At 56.4% G+C, this 18961-nt stretch overlaps 1 protein-coding gene across 4 annotated transcripts; it reads left to right on the top strand.

The window, feature by feature from the left end:
• The first annotated feature begins 303 nt into the window (after nt 1-303).
• Nucleotides 304-18950, top strand: FCSK (fucose kinase). 4 transcript variants are annotated; one of them, XM_059904150.1, is made up of 24 exons: nt 304-461; nt 4543-4643; nt 4999-5150; nt 6301-6351; nt 7308-7433; nt 7763-7835; nt 8288-8385; nt 8783-8863; nt 9350-9469; nt 9648-9819; nt 10235-10347; nt 11002-11103; nt 11225-11395; nt 11878-11942; nt 12646-13016; nt 13691-13901; nt 14076-14242; nt 14338-14559; nt 14876-15019; nt 15183-15302; nt 16902-17089; nt 17177-17276; nt 17790-18013; nt 18188-18950. In XM_059904150.1, exons 2-24 carry the CDS (start codon nt 4562-4564, stop codon nt 18272-18274), a joined length of 3240 nt encoding a protein of 1079 aa, XP_059760133.1. In that variant the 5' UTR covers nt 304-461; nt 4543-4561; the 3' UTR covers nt 18275-18950. The 4 variants fall into 4 exon arrangements, with proteins under 4 accessions (XP_059760133.1, XP_059760134.1, XP_059760131.1 ...); XM_059904148.1 differs by having other exon boundaries at nt 383-465; XM_059904149.1 differs by lacking the exons at nt 304-461; nt 4999-5150 and having other exon boundaries at nt 4585-4643.
• Nucleotides 18951-18961: the final 11 nt, after the last annotated feature.

Raw genomic sequence — 18961 nt, 5'->3', positions numbered from 1 at the left:
AGGGGAAGAATCACTGCCCTTTAGGAAAGCGCTGCCCTGACCATCTCCGCGGGCCCAGGCGATAGCTCCGAGCTGGGCTTTTGAGGAGGACAAGCCAGGGCGGGCGGAGGGCTGAAACTACATTTCCCAGGGTGCGCCGCGAAGGCACGCACAGCCCCGCGTTAAAGATCCCGCTGTGCCGAGAACCGGCGGAGGCACGTATGTCAGACCGCGCGGATACCGGTACCGCACACCCAGTGTCCCGCGCCGTTTTTCCGCCTCCCGCCCACACTCTTGGACCCGCAAGACTGAGCCGGGCCACTGGCTGTCTGGTTCCTGATAGGGAAGAGCGTCGGGGAACTCTGCAGCCGCCCCCGGGCGCCCACTTCCTCCAAGGGGCGTTTGCGGGTCCTTCTACCCGTTGGCCTGGGTCTTTCTACAGGAGCTCCGGGACCTGGGGACGCCCGGGACAGGGACTACAGGCAGGTGGGCCTCTGGATGCTGGCGCTGGTGATTTTTCCTTTGAGGTCGCTTTTCCTGCCTCCGTTTACCCCATCGGGGCTCGTCATTATCCACAAATCTCAATTATATGACGTTTGTGTAATTTGCAATGTAATTTTACTCCCAATCACCTTTCTTCTGCCTTTTTTCGCTTCCCAGAAGACAAATCACATTCCTCCCTGGGGCTGCTTTTTCCCTTTAAAATGCAAAATCCCTGCCCCACTTCTCTTCAAAAAGCAAATATGAAGAGGCCTTACTATTTTATTCTGTCCCTGGCTCCCCTTCCCTATCCTAATATTAGGCAGCGTGTGGCTGAGGACATTAAGAACTATTTCAACTTGGCCTCAGTAGATAAAGTTCTGTTGGAAGTGTGCAGAATATTGGATAGAGGCCTGTATTATCTAAGATTTCTGTACAAATGTCAGGTATGACAGAGGGCAAAGACTCCAGGAGAGATGTCTTGTTTCTACAGGGTGGGTAAGAACAGGAATCTTGGAGTTGGATACACCTGACCTGCCTGTAAAAGCTGTATATGTCCTTGGGCAGGCTATTTCATCTCTTTACGCTACAATTTCCTTACAAATTACGTGGGTGTGGTAAAATTCAATTCATAGGGCTGTTGAGTGGGTCACATGAGCTGATACTTCAACGTGTCTTTGGCGTGGTGCCTGAAAAAGACTCTCCCTATGCTACCAGTACTGTTCCACCTTTTCTGTTCTCATAATACCCTTTAGTCTGATCGGGCAAGGCATGCCACTTAGCCTTGGTTGATTTTCCCAGGCCTTCCCTGATTTTTTTTTTCTACAGGAGCATCTTTTTTTTTTTTTTTTTTTTTTTATTTTTAATACAGTTTTATAGCTACTTTATTTATTTATTTATTTATTCTTCGCTGTGTTGGGTCTTCGGTTCGTGCGAGGGCTTTCTCTAGTTACGGCAAGTGGGGGCCACTCTTCATCGCGGTGCGGGGACCGCTCCTCATCGCGGTGCGCGGGCCTTTCACTATCGCGGCCCCTCCCGTTGCGGGGCACAGGCTCCAGACGCGCAGGCTCGGCAGTTGTGGCTCACGGGCCCAGCCGCTCCGCGGCATGTGGGATCTTCCCAGACCAGGGCTCGAACCCGTGTCCCCTGCATTAGCAGGCAGATTCTCAACCACTGCGCCACCAGGAAAGCCCTACAGGAGCATCTTTGACCCAGAGAATATATCAGAGCCTTCACTCCAACTTGCTTCAGGGTCAAGTCGAATTCTTCTGTTGCTTTTCCTCACTGGAGAGAACTACCATTCATTGAGCTCCTGCTGTGTGCCACATATTTTTATGTTTTATTTAATGCAACCATCCTAGGAGGTTGGTATCTTTGGCCCCAGTTTTCAATTGGGGAACTGAGGCTCAGAGAGGTTAAGTAACCTGCTCAAGATCACACAGGAAGAGGGAGAGATGGGGACAGCCTCTGGGGGGTTGATTCCCAGCCCAGGACTATTCCTCTGCTCCAGTTTCTAGTAGAGTACAGTCCAGATTATGCCATCCTCCCTCCTCTGCCTGTGACCTGTCATCTGCTCATGACTCTCAGTCACTATGCCAAGACCAAGACTGGCCTCAGACCTTTGGACTCTCCTTGGGGCATTTCTTCCTTGCTCTCTTTTAACACCTTTGCTTGGGATCAAACATCATTGTCACCATCACCTGAGAGACCCAGGTCCCAGTCATGGATGCAGCATCAACTAGCATTTGTAAAGTGGACAGAATACTTACCTGGCAGTGGTGTTGTGAAGATGAAAAATCATAGTGTCTTAACTCTGGGTCTTAACTTCTAGTGGCTGTTACCATTAATGCCATCCCCATTTCATTGTCACCTTGTATTGGGCACTTCACATATATTTAGTACGTTGGTTCTTTTTTCTATCCTACAAAGTAGGTTCAGTGTAGGGGTTAAGAGAATGGACTCTGGAAAAAAGGTGTCTGGGTTCAAATTTGGCTCTACCACTTGCTAGCTGTGTGACCTTGGTCAAGTCACTTAATCTCTCTGTGCCTCAGTTTCTTCATCTTTAAGTATAAAGAAAGTACTTCCCAGACATTAATTTAGAGGTTCTTACAGTAATTTTTCCTTTGGCAGTCCCAAGAGGAAGATGATATACTCCCATGTTGGTTTAGGTCCTCAGAGAAGTAGAGAACAAGATGGGATTAGACTTGCAAGAGATTTATTGGGGGAGGGAAGAAGGGGAGGGAGCTGGAGGAAGCAGGGAGAGCTGTCAGTTTTCAGTTCTGCTTCCTGTAACAGCACCAGAAGGAAGAAGGGAGGTATGGGTAGAAGGCTCTCAGACTGCAGTGCAGTTCTAAGACAGTTTCTGTTGGGTTGATGGGGAGTTCTGGAGCCAAGGGTGCCTGTCAGAGGATCCCCATCTTGTAGGAGTGGGTCTGTCTTCTTCATGTCATTGGTTGGTGGGAAGCATGGCCTCCATGTGAACAAGATGGGGGCATCTATCCGTTACACTCCCTACCACAGGAGGCCAGAGAGGGTTAGGGGTGCCGAAGATCACACAGGGAGTTGGTGGCCCATCTGGAATCCCCAGCCACCCCCTTTACTGGGAAGGCCAGATGGGTAACCTGGGGAACGCCTTTGACCTCAGATGCCTGGCCAAGATCTCTAGCTCAGGTTTCCCCTCTGGATTTCCCTCCTGAGCTGAACAGGGAACAGAGCAATTTTTGTTAGTGGTGGAAGCTTTACCTGAAAGCTCATGGGAGTGTGGGTGTTGCTAAGTGGCAGTGTCTGTCAGCCTTAACCATAGGCTTGGTGGCAGCAGAGTCTGGCATAAGAAGAAACCATTACTGAGGTTCAGGTTTCCTGTTGGCTCCGGCTGGGGTGAGGGTTGACTGCAGATGGACGTGTGGTCAGGGCACCTCTGGGGTGGCATGCAGCTCACTCTACCGACCCTCCCCACACTGAGCTTTGGGGGCTGGAGGGAAGAGGTGGGGGTGGGCTGCTGCATGGGACAGCAACTGGGACCCTGCCAGAGGTAGACGCCAGCGCACGCCTAGAGACTCGTCCACAGAGGTCTTGGGGAGGCCAGGGCCTCTGCAGTCAGATAGGCTTCTTATCTGGTAGGAAAGGAGTGTTGGGGGGATAGGAGTGGGTGAAGCCATAGCTTTGGCTTCACCTTCCCCTCACTTGCTCAGAGTGCCCTGGAGGAAGATGGCTGACAGGTGGGGTTGCAGCCCCCTTCTGGCTTGGAGCCTCTGGGAGGGGAGTTCCCCTCTGAGGTCCCTGTAGTGGGTGCTGTTGGCATGCTGCTCTTGAACAAACTGGTGCCCCTCTCCCAGAGCTTCCCTCTTTTCCAGGGAATTGCCCTCAGCCTCAGGAGCCTAGAAGTTAGAGCCTCCCTCCCTGCAGCTCAGTGCCAATGATTGGATGATGAGGGGCCTGCGGTACCGAAAGGGCAGCCCCTTGTTTTAAGGTGGGACCCCCTGTCAACCCCACCCCACTCCCCTTACTTCCTCTCCTGAGGAAATGTCATGCACCCAGATTGATGAAGTCAAAGATAGACTCATCACATGACCCAGCAATCCCACACCTAGGTGTCCGCCTGGAGAGACGAAGTCTTATGTTCACGCTAAATCTGCATGAATGTTTATAGCAGCTCTATTCATGATTACCAAAACCTGGAAGCAGCCCAGATGTCCTTTAGTGGGTGGGTGGAGAAACAGACTGTGCGATGTCTATGCGACGGAATACTGCTTGGCAAAAAAAGAGAAAGAACTATGGATATGCATAGCCAACTTGGATGAATCTGAGAGGCATTATGTTGAGTGAAAGAAGCCAATCTCAAAAGATTACATTCCAACTATAGCTTTGGAGAACAGATGGCTGGTTGTCAGGGGTGAGGGATGGAGGAGGGTGTGACTGTAAAGGGTTAGCATGTGGGAGCTTTTTTAGATGCAGATGGTGGTAGTAACCACAAGAATCTATACATGTATTAAAATTCATAAAGCTACTTACAACCAAAAAAATCAATTTTAGGGTATGACAATTTTAAAAAATTCACATATACCCTTATCTCTGCCCTGGAAGCCCCTCAACTTTGGCCAGAATGGAGCAGCCGAAGGGGGTTGATTGGACGGTCATCATCCTGACATGCCAGTACAAGGACAGCGTCGAGGTCTTCCAGAGAGGTAGTTGACCCTCCCTCTCCACTCTGCCCCTAATGTGGAACCCTCTCCCCTTTCTTTGCCACATACGCCTACAGCCCCAGGAGCCGGGCAGACCCGGGTTCAAACCCAGATTCTGCTTCTTCCTAGCCACGTGACCTCAGACATAGGTCACTTCACTGAGGCTCGGTTTTCTCATCTGTGCAATGGGAGTAATTGTACTTACCTCACTGAGTTGGGAAAAGATCTAATGAGCTACTAGATGAAAAGCTGCTAAGTCAAAGAAGATTAAATAATGGCTGTCAGGAGGTTTGCTTGAGGTGCTTGGGACCAGGGTGGAGAGGCTGGGGCGCAGGCCCCAGTCATGTTCTGACCACAGAGCTGGAGATACGGCAGAAGCGAGAGCAGATCCCCACCAGGACGATGCTACTGGCCGTGGAAGACCCTGAGGTTCATGTGGGCAGTGGAGGAGCCACCCTCAACGCCCTGCTGGTGGCTGCTGAGCACCTGAGTGCCCGTGCAGGCTTCACTGTGAGTGCTCCTCAAGTGCCCCCCTGGGCACAGCAGGAATGGGGGCTTCAAACAGAGCCTTTCCAAGGTCCCCAGCTCTTCGGGCTCCACTTTCCTGCCCAGTTCAGGTTTGGCATCAGTTTTTGCATCTGTAGATTGAGCAGACTCATCCAGCTGAGGGCAGAAGGCAGGGGCAGCCTTTGTAGTGGTTTTAGAAAGTCAGAGCCAGTATCTCGGAGTTAGGCTTTCTGGCTTCCCTTGAGAAATCTCATCTTGCTACCCTGGACTCTCCTTCCCACATAGCAATGGTTTGCTGGAACTGAGGTGCAGTGGCCCCCAGCGCGTAGAGCGTGGGCCCACGTCCCACACACACCCAGCCACTTCACGAGGTCACCTTGCCTGCATGGCACCCTGGCACAGGCAGTGAGGGTGGTCACAGGCATGGACACGCTCTGGCAGTGGGGGTGGCACCCGCAAGGGAGGGGACCACTGTGTGGTTGCCATGAAGCTGACTTACTGTGAGTCACCCGCCAGCCAGCCCCACGTTCTTGCCTGCAGCCTTCCCTAAAAACAGGGGACAGGGGAGTGGCCCAACTGGAAGGCTGCTGTGCTTCCTCATCCAGGAGTGGCCAGGGCTGCCTTGTGCCTGCCTGTGGCCATTGGTCTTGATCTTGCTGGTTGCTCCTTTGGTTCCTTTTTTTTTTTTTTTTTTTTTAATTTATTTTATTTATTTATTTTTGGCTGCGTTGGGTCTTCGTAGCTGCGCGCGGCCTTTCTCTAGTTGCAGCAGGCGGGGGCTACTCTTCGTTGGGCTGCGCGTGCTTCTCATTGCGGTGGCTTCTCTTGTTGCAGAGCACGGGCTCTAGGTGCATGGGCTTGTTGTGACGCACGGGCTCAGTAGTTGTGGCTCGCGGGCTCTAGAGCGCGGGCCCAGTAGTTGTGGCGCACGGGCTTAGTTGCTCTGCGGCATGTGGGATCTTCCCAGACCAGGGATCGAACCCGTGTCCCCCTTCATTGGCAGGCAGATTCTTAACCACTGTGCCACCAGGGAAGTCCCTCCTTTGGTTCTTGTGTGGACTTGTGCTGGGGGTCTCTCCCTGCACAAGAGGGTGCCATCCTCGGGTGCCATCTGCCCAGACCTCTGTGAACAGTGCTCTTCCACTTTTGATAGGTGGTCACATCGGATGTTCTGCACTCGGCCTGGATCCTCATCCTGCACATGGTCAGTAGAATGCTGGGCAGGGGCCATGCAGAAGGATGGTCAATCCTCGGGGTTGGATGGGACTTTAGGGGTCTTCCACCTTTGTGTGCAGGTGTGCAGTGTGCAAATCCTGAAGAATCAGAAACAGAATTAATCCAGGTGTCCAAAATAGGGAACCGGTTAAATATAAACAGCATATCCTCCTGGTGGAATATTAGACAATGATTAAAAGGTCCATTTAACTCTCTGCACTGACCTGTGCATTGACCAGCTCTGTGACTTGGGGCAAGTCACTTGACTGTTTCGAGGCCTCAGTTTCCTCATCAGTAACATGAGGATGGCAGCAGTTCCTACTTCATGTGGATGTGCTGAGATGACCCATCAAATGCTTAAATTGGGGTCTGGCCTGGCTCACTGTGAGCATCGGTGAATATATTTTCATTGTTCAGTGAAAAAGGCCAGCTGCACAAGTTTGTACAGAATGATCTCAGCCTTTTTAATTGAAAGTTTGATTGAGATCATTGTAGATCCACATTTAAGAAATATTCCAGAGGGAAGCCTCTGTAAACTTTGCCCAGATCTCGCCAATGGTCATATTTTCCAAAACTATAATATAATTACAGCCAGGATATTGACATTGATATGGTTCCCAGTCTTTCTCCAGTTTGACTTGTACTCTTGTGTGTGTGTGAAGTTCTGCTGTCTCCGTCTTTTTCATTTTTGTAAAAAAAAAAAAAAAAAAATAGTCTGCATGTGAGGTATATACAAAAGGGCGTAACATCAAAATGAGGGCAATGGTTATTATCCCTGAGGGGTTGTTTTTCTTTTTGTGTATCTGCATTTGCTCATTTTTTACCATAATCATGTAATTTAAAAAATCACATGAGAACACACTTTGTAAAAGTCCTCTGGCTTGATGGCTTTCTGCCCAGGCTCTCTGCCTCAAGCTCTTCTGCCTGTCCCTGCTCCCGCCCCAGGGCCGAGACTTCCCCTTCGATGACTGTGGCCGGGCCTTCACCTGCCTCCCTGTGGAGAACCCCCAGGCCCCTGTGGAGGCCGTGGTCTGCAACTTGGACTGCTTGCTGGACATCATGAGCCATCGGGTGAGACAGGCAGCTGCCATGGGGCCTTGTCCTGCCGCTTTCCTGCTGAGCCACCAGCCATAGTCTGTGCTGGCTCAGACGGGGGATGCCAGGAACAATGGCTTTGGGTGCCTGGAGTTAGTTAGAGCTTCAGGATGTTAGTGTTGGCCACACTGGGGGGAGGTGCGGCCTCAGGAAGCAGGCGGGAGGGCTGGCATCGGCACCATGGATATAGGGAGGCCCCTGTTACCTCAGTAGCCCGAGTCCCCCTGGAACAGGCTGAGGCTGTGCTGGGTGGGAGCAGAGGAAGGGCTGGGCCTGGCCATCAGCTTCGTCCTCTTTCCCCACAGCTGGGCCCAGGCTCCCCGCCAGGCGTGTGGGTTTGCAGCACCGACATGCTGCTGTCTGTTCCTCCAAACCCAGGTGAGCCTGAGAAGGCTTGGGACTGCCCTCCCTAGCCACAGCCAGCGTGGCTCTGCCTCTCCTCACCCACCCCGTCTCTGGGCCTGGCCGGCTGCCCTGTTCACGAGGGAAGCTCTAAGGTTTGAAGGATGGAGCTTAGACAGCCCACGGACTGTCTACGGACAGGCAGACAGGCCCAGCAGGGGAAGCCCTGGAGGCAGGGCTTCCCCTGCTGGGCCTGTCTGCCTGTCCGTAGAGTGGAGATACCCAGCCCTGCCCGCTTTGTCCCAAAGGGCTCTGTGGCCACACTTTGGGGGTGAGGTGTTGTCATTCTCCCAGGGGAATGTCCATTTGGCTTTGGAAACCGTATTTTCTTCAGAGGCGCCTGGAAGCCCCTGCCCTCTTCCTGGAAGGGACGCCCCCATTCCTTGGGCCGGGGTCCCTGGAGAGCCTCCTGACTCCCCCGCCTGCAGGGATCAGCTGGGACGGCTTCCGGGGAGCCAGAGCGATCGCCCTTCCGGGGAGCACGGCCTATGCCCGGAACCATGGTGTTTACCTCACTGACTCCCAGGTAGTGCCCCTGGGGCAGCAGCGTGGGCAGCTGAGCCATCCTGGGATGGCCTCCTGGTCCTGTGCTCTGGGCAGCCTCGCCCTGGACTTTCTGGCATGGTCTGGATCTGGAGGAGTTTCCCCCCATGGCAGCAGCCCTTGTGCTTAGTCTTTTGCCAAACATGAATTGCCCCTGATCCTGTGCCAGGCTCTGTGCCCAGGCTTGGGGCTGTGGAGACATTTGAAGCCTGCCCTCTGCTGTCAGGGTGGGGGAGGTCTCAGGCACTTGCATCCCCAGGAGTATGCTGGGGCCTGTCAGACTTGCGTCCTAGGTTTACATCTGGAGAACACCCTTGCGTGCCCTCTTTCATAATCCTCTCTTGCTCCCTTCCCTAACTCTGTTTTCTGCTCCCATGTAGGGCTTCGTTTTGGACATTTATTACCAAGGCACCGAGGCAGAGATACAACGATGTGCCAGGCCTGACGGGCGGGTGCCACTGGTATGGCTGCCAGGGCAGAGCCCCACTCCTTCTGGGGAAGGCTAGAACCAGAATCTGAGGAAGATCTGGAACTGGTATTCAGGGGAGCGGGTGAAGCCAAAATCTGAGGAGGGGGTAGCCTTGGAATTCAGGGTCTTGTCCCAAATGAGAAAGGCTGGAACCAGACTCAGGGGATCCTTCTAGAATGAAGGACAAAGGTACGAGTGGTGGATAAGAGCCTGGGACTAGACTATAGGGAAGATGGAGAACTGGGATTGGGAGGAGACCTGAAAATTGAGGGGGTCCTAGAAGTTGCCTGCTGAGGGGCCCTTGGTGGAGCTGCCTCCATTAAGCCTGGAGTCTGGGCGCTGGAGTGGCCCAGAAGATGAATGATCCTGTCCGGTGTGGCAGTCAGCCTTGCTTGGCACATCTGCACATGCCCTCCCCAATTCAGGCACAAGGCTGGCCCCAGGGTCTCCCACCTGACCCTTGTGGGGGCCCCTCCAGGTTTCTGGGCTTGTCTTCTTCTCTGTGGAAACTGCTGAGCACCTCCTGGCCACCCATGTGAGCCCGCCTCTGGACGCCTGCACCTACATGGGCTTGGACTCCGGAGCCCGGCCTGTCCAGGTGACTGGGAGTGGGGACTGGCAGGTCCTGGCCTGGGCAAGAGGCACTGACACTGGCACCTGGCTGTGTGACCTCAGGCCAGTCCTTTCCCCTCTCTATGTCAGCGTCTCGTGAGATGGAACCGCCCCAGCTCAGCCTAGGTACCCACTAATAGCAGTGCTTCCCACCCTTGTCCCAGCTGTCTCTATTTTTTGACATCCTGCTCTGCATGGCCCGGAATGTGAGAAGGGAGGACTTCCTGGTGGGGCGGCCCCCAGAGATGGGGCAAGGTGATGTGGACATCGCAGGTTATCTGCATGGAGCCCGGGCTGAGCTGTGGAGGGAGCTTCGCGATCAGCCCCTCACAGTGGGTGGGTACTGCCTCTTGGCTCTCCGGGGTAGGGAGGCCATGGGAGTGAAGGCCCCCAGAATGAGGCTCCCACCCCACCTGCCTGGCCCCCAGGCTCCTGGACCAGGCAGGCCTAGTGAGTGCATGGACTGGACGATTACCCTCTCCCAGTTCAAAGTCCCCTGCTGAGGTGACTCTCCTCTTCTTCCTTTGTCCCTTTCCTGGGCTCCAGTCCTGGTCTTTCTACTTTCTAGCTGTGTGACTTTGGGCAGGTTGCTGAGCCTCTCTGAATCTCAGCTTCCCCATTGGCACAGCGGGCTCATTTCCATGCTTGCCCTCCCAGGCCCTGATGAAGATGTGTCTTCTGGTGGGAGGCCCAGCCTGGTGTCAGAGCTGCAACATGCAGGGTGTTGGGGTCAGTACTTGTATCTTTACAGCATATGTCCCTGACGGCAGCTACAACTACATGACCAACTCAGCCAGTGAGTTCCTGCACAGTCTCACATTCCCGGGGGCTCCTGGGGCCCAGGTCGTGCACTCCCAGGTGGAGGTAAGACCTGCCTGGAGGTAAGGCCAGCAGAGGGGCCTACGGGGTACCTGGAGACAGGTAGGAATGGGGGCTGCAGGGAGGGGAGCGAATAGCTCACGCTTGGGACAGATTATCTACGCGTGTAGGTGTTATTATCCCCATTTTGCACGTGAGTCACTGGAGGCTCAGAGAGGTTAAGTTACTTGCTTAAGACCACAGAGCCAGTAAGTGGCCAAGTCAGGATTCTACATCCAAGTCTGAGCGAGCAGCTAGAGAAGATTCCCCCCCCCACCCTTTCTGAAGGGTCTGCTTGGGGATTCAGGCAAATTCATGGTGATGGGGCAGGTAGAGTTCAGAGGTGGCCCTCAGGGTGGTGGGGGTAGGGATAGCTGGACAGGTGGGAGAGGTTTTCTGGGGGAGCTGTCATGTGGTGGGACTTCCACTACTGGGTGCAGATTTGCTTTGGAGGAGAAGGCAGGGAGAGCGTGCCCCTGGGGGAGCAGCAGAAATCAAGATGGGATGGGAGTCAGCCTGAGGCTGGGGCCAGGGAGGTATCGAGAGGGATCTGGCTGGCCGACAGGCGCGGGGAGCAGCAGGAATTCTGGCCCTGGCTGTGGAGGAGAATTGGGGCAGCACCCGCCCTGGGCCCTCACAGCTTTCTCCCTGGCTTCACAGGAGCGGCAACTACTGGGGGCCGGGAGCTCTGTGGTCAGCTGCCTGCTGGAGGGCCCCGTCCAGCTGGATCCTGGGAGTGTCCTGCAGCACTGCCACCTGCGGGTGAGGCCTGAGAGGGCAGGCAGAGGGAGGGCAAGGGTACGGGAGCCAGGGTCCTGTGTGTTTTGTGGGCGTGCTTGGGGTTCCCCTGCCCACGCAGGACGCCTGCCCGCTCCCCTGCCAGGGCCCCATTCACATCGGCACCGGCTGCTTCGTGAGCGGCCTGGACGTGGCCCAGTCCGAGGCACTGCACGGCTTGGAGCTGCACGACCTCGTCCTGCAGGGACACCATGTGCAGCTGCACGGCGCCCGCAGCCGGGCCTTCACCCTCGTTGGCCGTCTGGACAGCTGGGAAGTAGGTGCTCACCTACCTCCCCTCGCCCCCATTCTTTAGGCTTTGGGGAGCACCGGGGGTCCTAGCCCAGCTTCACTGCAGGGCTCTCTGAGCGCTCACCTGAGAGATAGGCAGTGAGGAGAGTGTAGCCAGTAGAGTCTCAACAGGCCTTTACCTCCCTCCTCAGCTGCTCTGACGCGGGCTGGGTGGGGATTCTTATCCCCATTTTTCAGGCCGGAGACTGAGGTTCAGAGAGGGAGGTGACCCGCCTTGGGCTGCAGAGCCAGTTATGGAGGGTCAGGCCTACAGCCAGGATCCTGCTCCAGGTTCCAGGCACCCGGGCTGGAATGTGGAAGCTCCAGGACTTGACGCTGTTTCAGAACTTGCTTGCCTAAGTGCCCCTGTCTCTTTTCCTGTCCCCTCTTGAGCAGATCCTGGCCTTATTGCCCTTAACCCCTTCCTGTGGCCCCTGCAGCCCTGACTGCTTCCTTCTCTTCCCCCAGAGACAGGGGACAGGAACGTATCTCAACATGTCTTGGAGTCAGTTCTTCCAGAAGACAGGCATTCGGTAGGGTTGGTGGCCCCACGGGCCTCTGTGGGCCTCGGCAGCCAGGGTGGTAGCTGCTTGGAGGCTCATCCTGCTCCTGCCCCACCCCCCACCATCCCTGCAGTCTGGGGTATTTTTTTTTTTTTTATTTCATTTATATTTGGCTGCGTTAAGTCTTCATTGCTGCGGGCGGGCTTTCTCTAGTTGTGGCAAGCAGGTGCTACTCTCCGTTGCGTTGCACGGGCTTCTCATTGCAGTGGCTTCTCTTGTTGCAGAGCACGGGCTCTAGGTGTGCGGGCTTCAGTAGTTGCAGCACGCAGGCTCAGTAGTTGTGGCTCGCGGGCTTAGTTGCTCCACGGCATGTGGGATCTTCCTGGACCAGGGCTCGAACCCGTGTGCCCTGTACTGGCAGGCGGATTCCTAACCACTGCGCCACCAGGGTAGTCCCCTGGGGTAGTTTTGAGCAGCCTGATTTGCCCTAGCATCTTCTCCCTGGGCAACTCCAAATTCCTGGCCGTGCTCAGGCTTTGGGATTTTGTTCAATGGCCTGGGAAAGGAGGCAGGGCAGCTGGGCCTCCCTCCCTGAATTGCCTGCTTGTGCTGCCTCTGGAGTTCGTCCTGTCCCCATGAATGAGCCAACCCCCAGCTGACAGGTGGTCAGGGCTTGGTGACCAGGCAGGAGCACTTGCTTCCCTCCTGCTCATGTGTCTTCTCCCCACATCAGGGACTGGGACCTGTGGGACCCAGACATGCCCCCCATTGAGCGCTGCCTTCTCAGTGCCCGTCTCTTTCCCGTGCTCCACCCCTCGAGGGCTCTGGGGCCCCAGGACATGCTGTGGATGCTGGACCCCCAGGAGGATGGGGGCAAGGCCCTGCGGGCTTGGCGAGCGTCCTGGCGTCTGTCCTGGGAGCAGCTGCAGCCGCGCCTGGACCGGGCTGCCACACTGGCCTCCCGCCGGCACCTGTTCTTCCGCCAGGCCCTGCATAAGGCGCGGCACGTGCTGGAGGCCCGGCAGGACCTCAGCCTGCGCCCGCTGATCCGGGCTGCTGTGCACGAGGGCTGTCCTGGGCCCCTGATGGCCACCCTGGACCAGGGTGAGTGTGCTGGGCACCTATGCTGGGAAGCCAGACCCAGCATCACCTGCCCTGTCTGCCCTCTAGGTCCTCAACCTGAGGGTACTAGGGAGTCTTGAGACTTTAAAGCAGGGGAAAGACGCAAATGGACTTAACTTTTAGGTTTCTGGGAAGTCCATCCCTGTTAGTGGGGAGTTTGGTGAGCGGCGGAGGCCTGGGGGTGAGGTTCTGGGTCCTGTGAGCATCGGCAAAGCCTGCACGTTCTGTGCGGGGGGCTGGATGTGGGTGAAGAGCTCCAGCACAGCCCCAGGGGGATGTGGCCCGCCCTGCGTGGGACCCAGGCATTCTGGCTGGGGACTCAGCCTTAGCCTCACAGGGACTGCCTCATTCTCCATTTCAGTTATTCACTCATGGCCACACAGCTGGTTGGTGGGGGGCTGAGACTGAACCTAGGTGGTTTGCCCCCCAAGCCTGAGCTCTTACTCATTAAGGGCATCCTGGGTGGGGGCTGCAGAGGCATATCTGGGCTGGGGCTGGTGGGATGAGAACTTTGCCAGGCAGAAGAGGGGAGCATTCCCAGGCAAGGATACATCTTGGGCAAAAGTGAAGAGGTGTGAGGAGTCTGGGGTGCCTGAGGGCAGGGGGCATTGAGGGCGGGCCTCCTCCCCAGCTGCTCCTGACTCCTGGTCCCTCAGTGGCAGCTGGTGGGGGAGACCCTGGCGTGGCAGCCCGGGCACTGGCCTGTGTGGCGGATGTCCTGGGCTGCATGGCAGAGGGCCAAGGAGGCTTACGGAGTGGGCCAGCTGCCAACCCTGAGTGGGTGCGGCCCTTCTCGTACCTGGAGTGTGGAGACCTGGCGCGGGGCGTGGAGGCGCTCGCCGAGGAGCGGGACAAGTGGCTGAGCAGGTGGGTGCTAATGATGTCAGAACCCTTGGAGAAGCCTCCTGCCGTCCTTGGAGGTGGAAACCCAGAGAGAGGCGGAGTGTCCTCAGGTCACCTAGGGCAGTCGGTCCCCAAACCCAAGCAGCCCGCCCCCAGCTTGGGGCTCCATGCCACCATCTCTCCCTTCCCTCCTGGCAGACCAGCCTTACTAGTACGAGCTGCCCGCCACTACGAGGGGGCTGGGCAGATCCTGATCCGCCAGGCTGTGATGTCAGCCCAGCACTTTGTCTCCTCGGTGCCGGTAGAGCTGCCAGCACCCGGGCAGTGGGTGGTGGCTGAGTGCCCGGCTCGAGTGGACTTCTCTGGTGAGCCCCTGGGGGGGGGGTAGGGGCGAGGGGAGCCACCCCAGAACTGAGCTGGCAGCCCCTGTGACCAGCTTGGTCTCGTTCAATTGCCACAGGGGGCTGGAGTGACACGCCACCCCTTGCCTATGAGCTTGGTGGGGCAGTGCTGGGCCTGGCTGTGCGACTGAATGGCCGCCGGCCCATTGGGGCCAGGGCTCGCCGCATCCCAGAGCCCGAGCTGTGGCTGGCGGTGGGACCTCGGCAGGACAAGATGGCCACGAAGATAGTATGCGGGAGCCTGGATGACCTGCAGGATTACTGCCAGCCCCATGCCCCAGGTCAGGGCACCTGTGATTTGTGCAGGTGGGGATGGCACACCTAGCCAGCTGGGGGATGAGGGCAGAACCCGAGAGACCCTGCAGGCCATGGGTGCCTGGCCTGAGGGTGAGCCAGTCTGGTGGAGGAGCCTTCATGTTACCCTGCCCAGGCACAGGAGGTAGAGCTGGCACATTTGCTGGTGTTATGGAGCCCAGAGGAACTTTTGTGGCTTGGGGATGGGGTCTGCGCCGAGCCCCAGGCCAGGCTGAGATGGGTGGGGTTTCTGTTTCCACCCCTGAAGACCAAACTCCTTGCCGGATGCTGCTCACTCCACAGGGGCGCTGTTGAAGGCGGCCTTCATCTGTGCGGGCATCGTGAGCGTCCACTCCAAGCTCTCGCTGAGTGAGCAGCTGCTGTGTGCCTTTGGGGGCGGCTTTGAGCTGCATACCTGGTCTGAGCTGCCCCATGGCTCTGGCCTTGGTGAGCAGGCCCTGTCTCCCTGCTGCTCACTGACTCCGTTCCCCCTTTCAGCTTTGCCTCCAGTCCTCTCCCCAGCCTCTGCCCAGTGGAGAGGGAGGGGGCGGGGCAGGATTGGGCTGGGCAGAGCCGTGTCATGGCTGGTGCTCTCCTCCGTGCCCTGCAGGCACCAGCAGCATCCTGGCGGGGGCTGCCCTGGCCGCCTTGCAGCGGGCCGCAGGCCGGGCGGTGGGCACGGAGGCCCTGATCCATGCGGTGCTGCATCTGGAGCAGCTGCTTACCACAGGTACGGACTGCCCCAGGGCAGAAGGGAGGTCGTGGGAACTTTTTCAGGGCCCCCAGGGGCTTCCCTGGACGTGCAGACAGCCACGGAACTGTGCTGCTCCTTACAAGGGTTAGAGCTTCCCTCTCACCACTCTGACACTCTCTCTCTGGTGCTTTTCAAAATGAAATATTTCTACCTCAAAGGGCTTGATGTAGGAGCACCTACTAAGTGTTAGAGTCTGTGCTGCACCTTTCATGTGTGTTAGGTATTCCTCATGTCTCTGTTCCTACCCAGGGCTGTCCCTCAGGGCAGGGCTGGGTTTGGATTAGGGGACAGGACCTTCAGCCTGTTCTTCAGCCCCGTGCCTCTCCCTTGGGCGAGGGCCACTTGTGCCTCGCTTCCCCCACCACATGATGGGGTACCCAGTGCCTGGCTGTGATCATACGGAATGTCACTAGCACCACGCTTCTCCTACTCATCACTGTGGCCCCTTAGCATCCATGCACAATGGAGAGCAGCCAGAGGTTTGTCTGGCTCTAGGGTGCTCTGGTCACCTCAGGATGCCAGGCCTCATCTTCAGCATGACTGTGGGAGGGAAACTGCCACAAAGATGTATAGATGCCTGATTATGGTATCTTCTCTGGCCACTTTGTAGCCTAGCTCCCTCCTTTCATTGTAATGACTCACATCCCATAATAGGTAGTCATTAGCAAAAGGGGCAGATGGGGAAGCTTTTTTAGTTTTCTTTTGAGGTACACTGTTCATATCTCTCATTTGGTCAAATGACAACTATTTATCGAACACCCGCTCTGTATTGGGCCCTGGGGATAAAGTGAGCAAAAACAGCATCCCTGCCATCAGAAGTCTTACGGTCTATTGGAGACAAACATGGATCAATAACCACTCCAGTAAATGTATAATTACAAGCTACGCTACGTGCTCTGAAGGAGAGGGGTGCGATTAAGGAGTTCTTGACATTCCAGGCCTGACACTAACCACATTTTGGCTGTAAAGTTCCAGATGCCTCCTGCCATTTGCATTTTATACTCGAAATCCTTGCAGGCCCTTCTCCAAATATCAAAGGCCTATCCCAGAATCATCTCAAGTTTTGACATTTTTATATAGCTGCAAGAAGAAAAGAGATCCATACCTTTCATTAGTAAAGCAAAATGTGAACAAGCTATTTTAAGTTTGATAAGAGATGCTGAGGAGCTTATTTCCACCATCAACACCCTTTATCAGGCAAGCCAGGGTGCAGGGACTGTTAGGCTGTAGGGAAAGTCCTATGTCATCCCTCCTCAGGGGGAAAGGTTAGCGTAAGGTCTTAATCCTTTGATGTGGTTTACCCCAATTCCAAGTACACATTAGGTCTGCAACAAAACTCGGGCCTTGTGCATTCTAAGCTTGGCTCCAGAATGAAGCCCCTTCCATTGCTGGGCTCAGCTTGCTCCCAGGGCGGGGGCAGAAGCTGCACAGCTCACCTGGCCCAGCTGAAATTGCGGGGGGGACGCTGTCTTCCCACGCTCGTCCCTGCCAGGGATGCAAGGCCAGGAGCCTGTACTGGGAGAGGGAAGCTGGGCCAGATAGGCTCCAACAGTGACGGGGCCCGGGCTCTCGCAGGAGGTGGCTGGCAGGACCAAGTGGGTGGCCTAATGCCTGGCATCAAGGTGGGGCGCTCCCGGGCTCAGCTGCCACTGAAGGTGGAGGTGGAAGAGATCACTGTGCCTGTGGGCTTTGTCCAGAAGCTCAATGACCACCTGCTCCTGGTGTACACTGGCAAGACCCGCCTGGCCCGGAATCTGCTGCAGGTGAGCCCTGGCCCCAGAAGAAGGGAGGGACGCGAGACTGGCTCAGCTAGGCTGAGCCTCACCGCACCCCTCCTGCCCCATCTGTAGGACGTGCTGAGGAGCTGGTATGCCCGGCTGCCTGCCGTTGTACAGAATGCCCACAACCTGGTGCGGCACACCGAGGAGTGCGCTGAAGCCTTCCGCCAAGGTAAGGCGCTTCTTCCCCGGAGCTCAGGCACCAGGAGTGAGTGCCTGTTGCCTGTGGGTCTGAGGCCGGGGGCCTTTGCAGACTTGGCACCGTCCCTAGGTACGAAGCCTCTGTCCTCTGCAGGGTCCCACACTTAGGTGGGCGTCACATCTCAGGACAACACCTGCATCCTGGGGAAGGCCTCCAGCCGCCCCTGCCAGGAAGCGGATGGGGGAAGAGGCTTGGCTGCATAGCCGAGTTCCGGGGAGTCAGGGCTGATGAGGGGCTGATGAGGGCTACACGGTTCAGCGAACACCGTGCCGGGTACCACGCCAGCTGCCCTGTGCTCGTTAGTCCTCAGACAACCCCGTGAGGTGGGCTTCGTCACTCCTGTTTCCAGCCAGTACCGAACCCAGGTTCTTAACTATGACACTGGTTAAGCAGTGCCTCTTGGCACCCCATCCAGTCTACAGATGGGCACTGAGTGAATATCCTGGCTCAGGCACACAACTCCCCTCTCTGCCCCCACCCCAGGGAGCCTGCCTCTGCTGGGCCACTGCCTGACATCATACTGGGAGCAGAAGAAGCTCATGGCCCCAGGCTGTGAGCCCTTGGCTGTGCGGCGTATGATGGCTGTCCTGGCCCCCCACGTGCATGGCCAGAGCCTGGCAGGGGCAGGTGGCGGGGGCTTTCTCTATCTATTGACCAAGGAGCCACGGCAAAAGGAAGCTCTGGAGGCTGTGCTGGCCAAGACTGAGGTATGGTGTGGTCGGGGTATGGTATCTGGCGTGGGACAGGAGCCCTCCCTGTGGCCCACCAGCTAACCAGCGGCTACAGCTGTAAGCCCCCTTGGCCCTGCAGCCACAGTCCAGCCTCCCAAAAGCCTAAAACCCACCCAGAACCCTCTAAGCACCTCTGTCCTTTGCTCCTAGGGCCTCGGTAACTACAGCATCCACCTGGTAGAAGTGGACACTCAGGGCCTGAGCCTGCAGCTGCTGGGGACTGAGACCTCAGCCTGAGGCCCCTTCTCATGAGGCTTGTCCCTCTGCAAGAGGAGAAAGCCTGGAGCTATAGCAGGCCCTCCCTTCCTTCCCCCTTGGGAGCACTCAGTCTTCTACTCTCCACCCACTTCGTGAATCTGCTTCCAAAGGAAGCCAACCTGAGCTCAGGCCCAGCCCTTTCTAAAAGTTGGTGAAGCACAGACGGTGCTTGGGAACAGGACTGTGACCTCCTGGTTGACAGTGGCCTAGGCTTGGTGTCTGGACATAGGAAGGTCCTAAGTTCAGTGTCCCCTGTGACCTTTACAAATCTGATGGCCCAGCTTGGGCCTTGGCCTTCTCACTCTCCATGAGGGCCTGGAAGAAGGGGATGACAACTAGACTTGGCAGATGGCTGGGGTCCCTTGGTAAGGCCGACCCTGAAGAGGCCCTTTGAGGCATTTCCTGTGGCCTTCCTTAGAGGTCAGGCTTTTGCCTGAGTAGAGACTTGCTGTTCCACACTCACTCCCAAGCTGACTTAATGGGGGAGTGGGAACAGGGATGAGGGTGCACACTCGTGTCTGTGGCGGAGAGCCAGTGCAGTCCTGCAGCAAGTCACTGCTAATCGTGGCCTTAACCAGCAACTCTGCCATGTGCCTGTGGGCCGTGAGTTCTCAGGACTGCAGTCTTCTTGGAATAAACTCACTCTGCTCTTCAAGGTTGTCCTCA

Source organism: Balaenoptera ricei, chromosome 19 (genome assembly GCF_028023285.1).
Source record: "Balaenoptera ricei isolate mBalRic1 chromosome 19, mBalRic1.hap2, whole genome shotgun sequence".
In the NCBI taxonomy this organism is placed as follows: domain Eukaryota; kingdom Metazoa; phylum Chordata; class Mammalia; order Artiodactyla; family Balaenopteridae; genus Balaenoptera; species Balaenoptera ricei.
Note: the sequence above shows the minus strand (reverse complement) of the source record. Positions and strands in the feature narration are given on the sequence as shown.

Excerpts from the sequence above, each read along its gene's own strand:
- FCSK (XM_059904150.1), top strand. The coding sequence starts at position 4,562 with ATGGAGCAGCCGAAGGGGGTTGATTGGACGGTCATCATCCTGACATGC. Across the intron at positions 10,348-11,001 it reads TCGTGCACTCCCAGGTGGAG|GAGCGGCAACTACTGGGGGC; the intron begins GTAAGACCTGCC and ends CTGGCTTCACAG. Across the intron at positions 15,020-15,182 it reads GCCCCATGGCTCTGGCCTTG|GCACCAGCAGCATCCTGGCG; the intron begins GTGAGCAGGCCC and ends CGTGCCCTGCAG.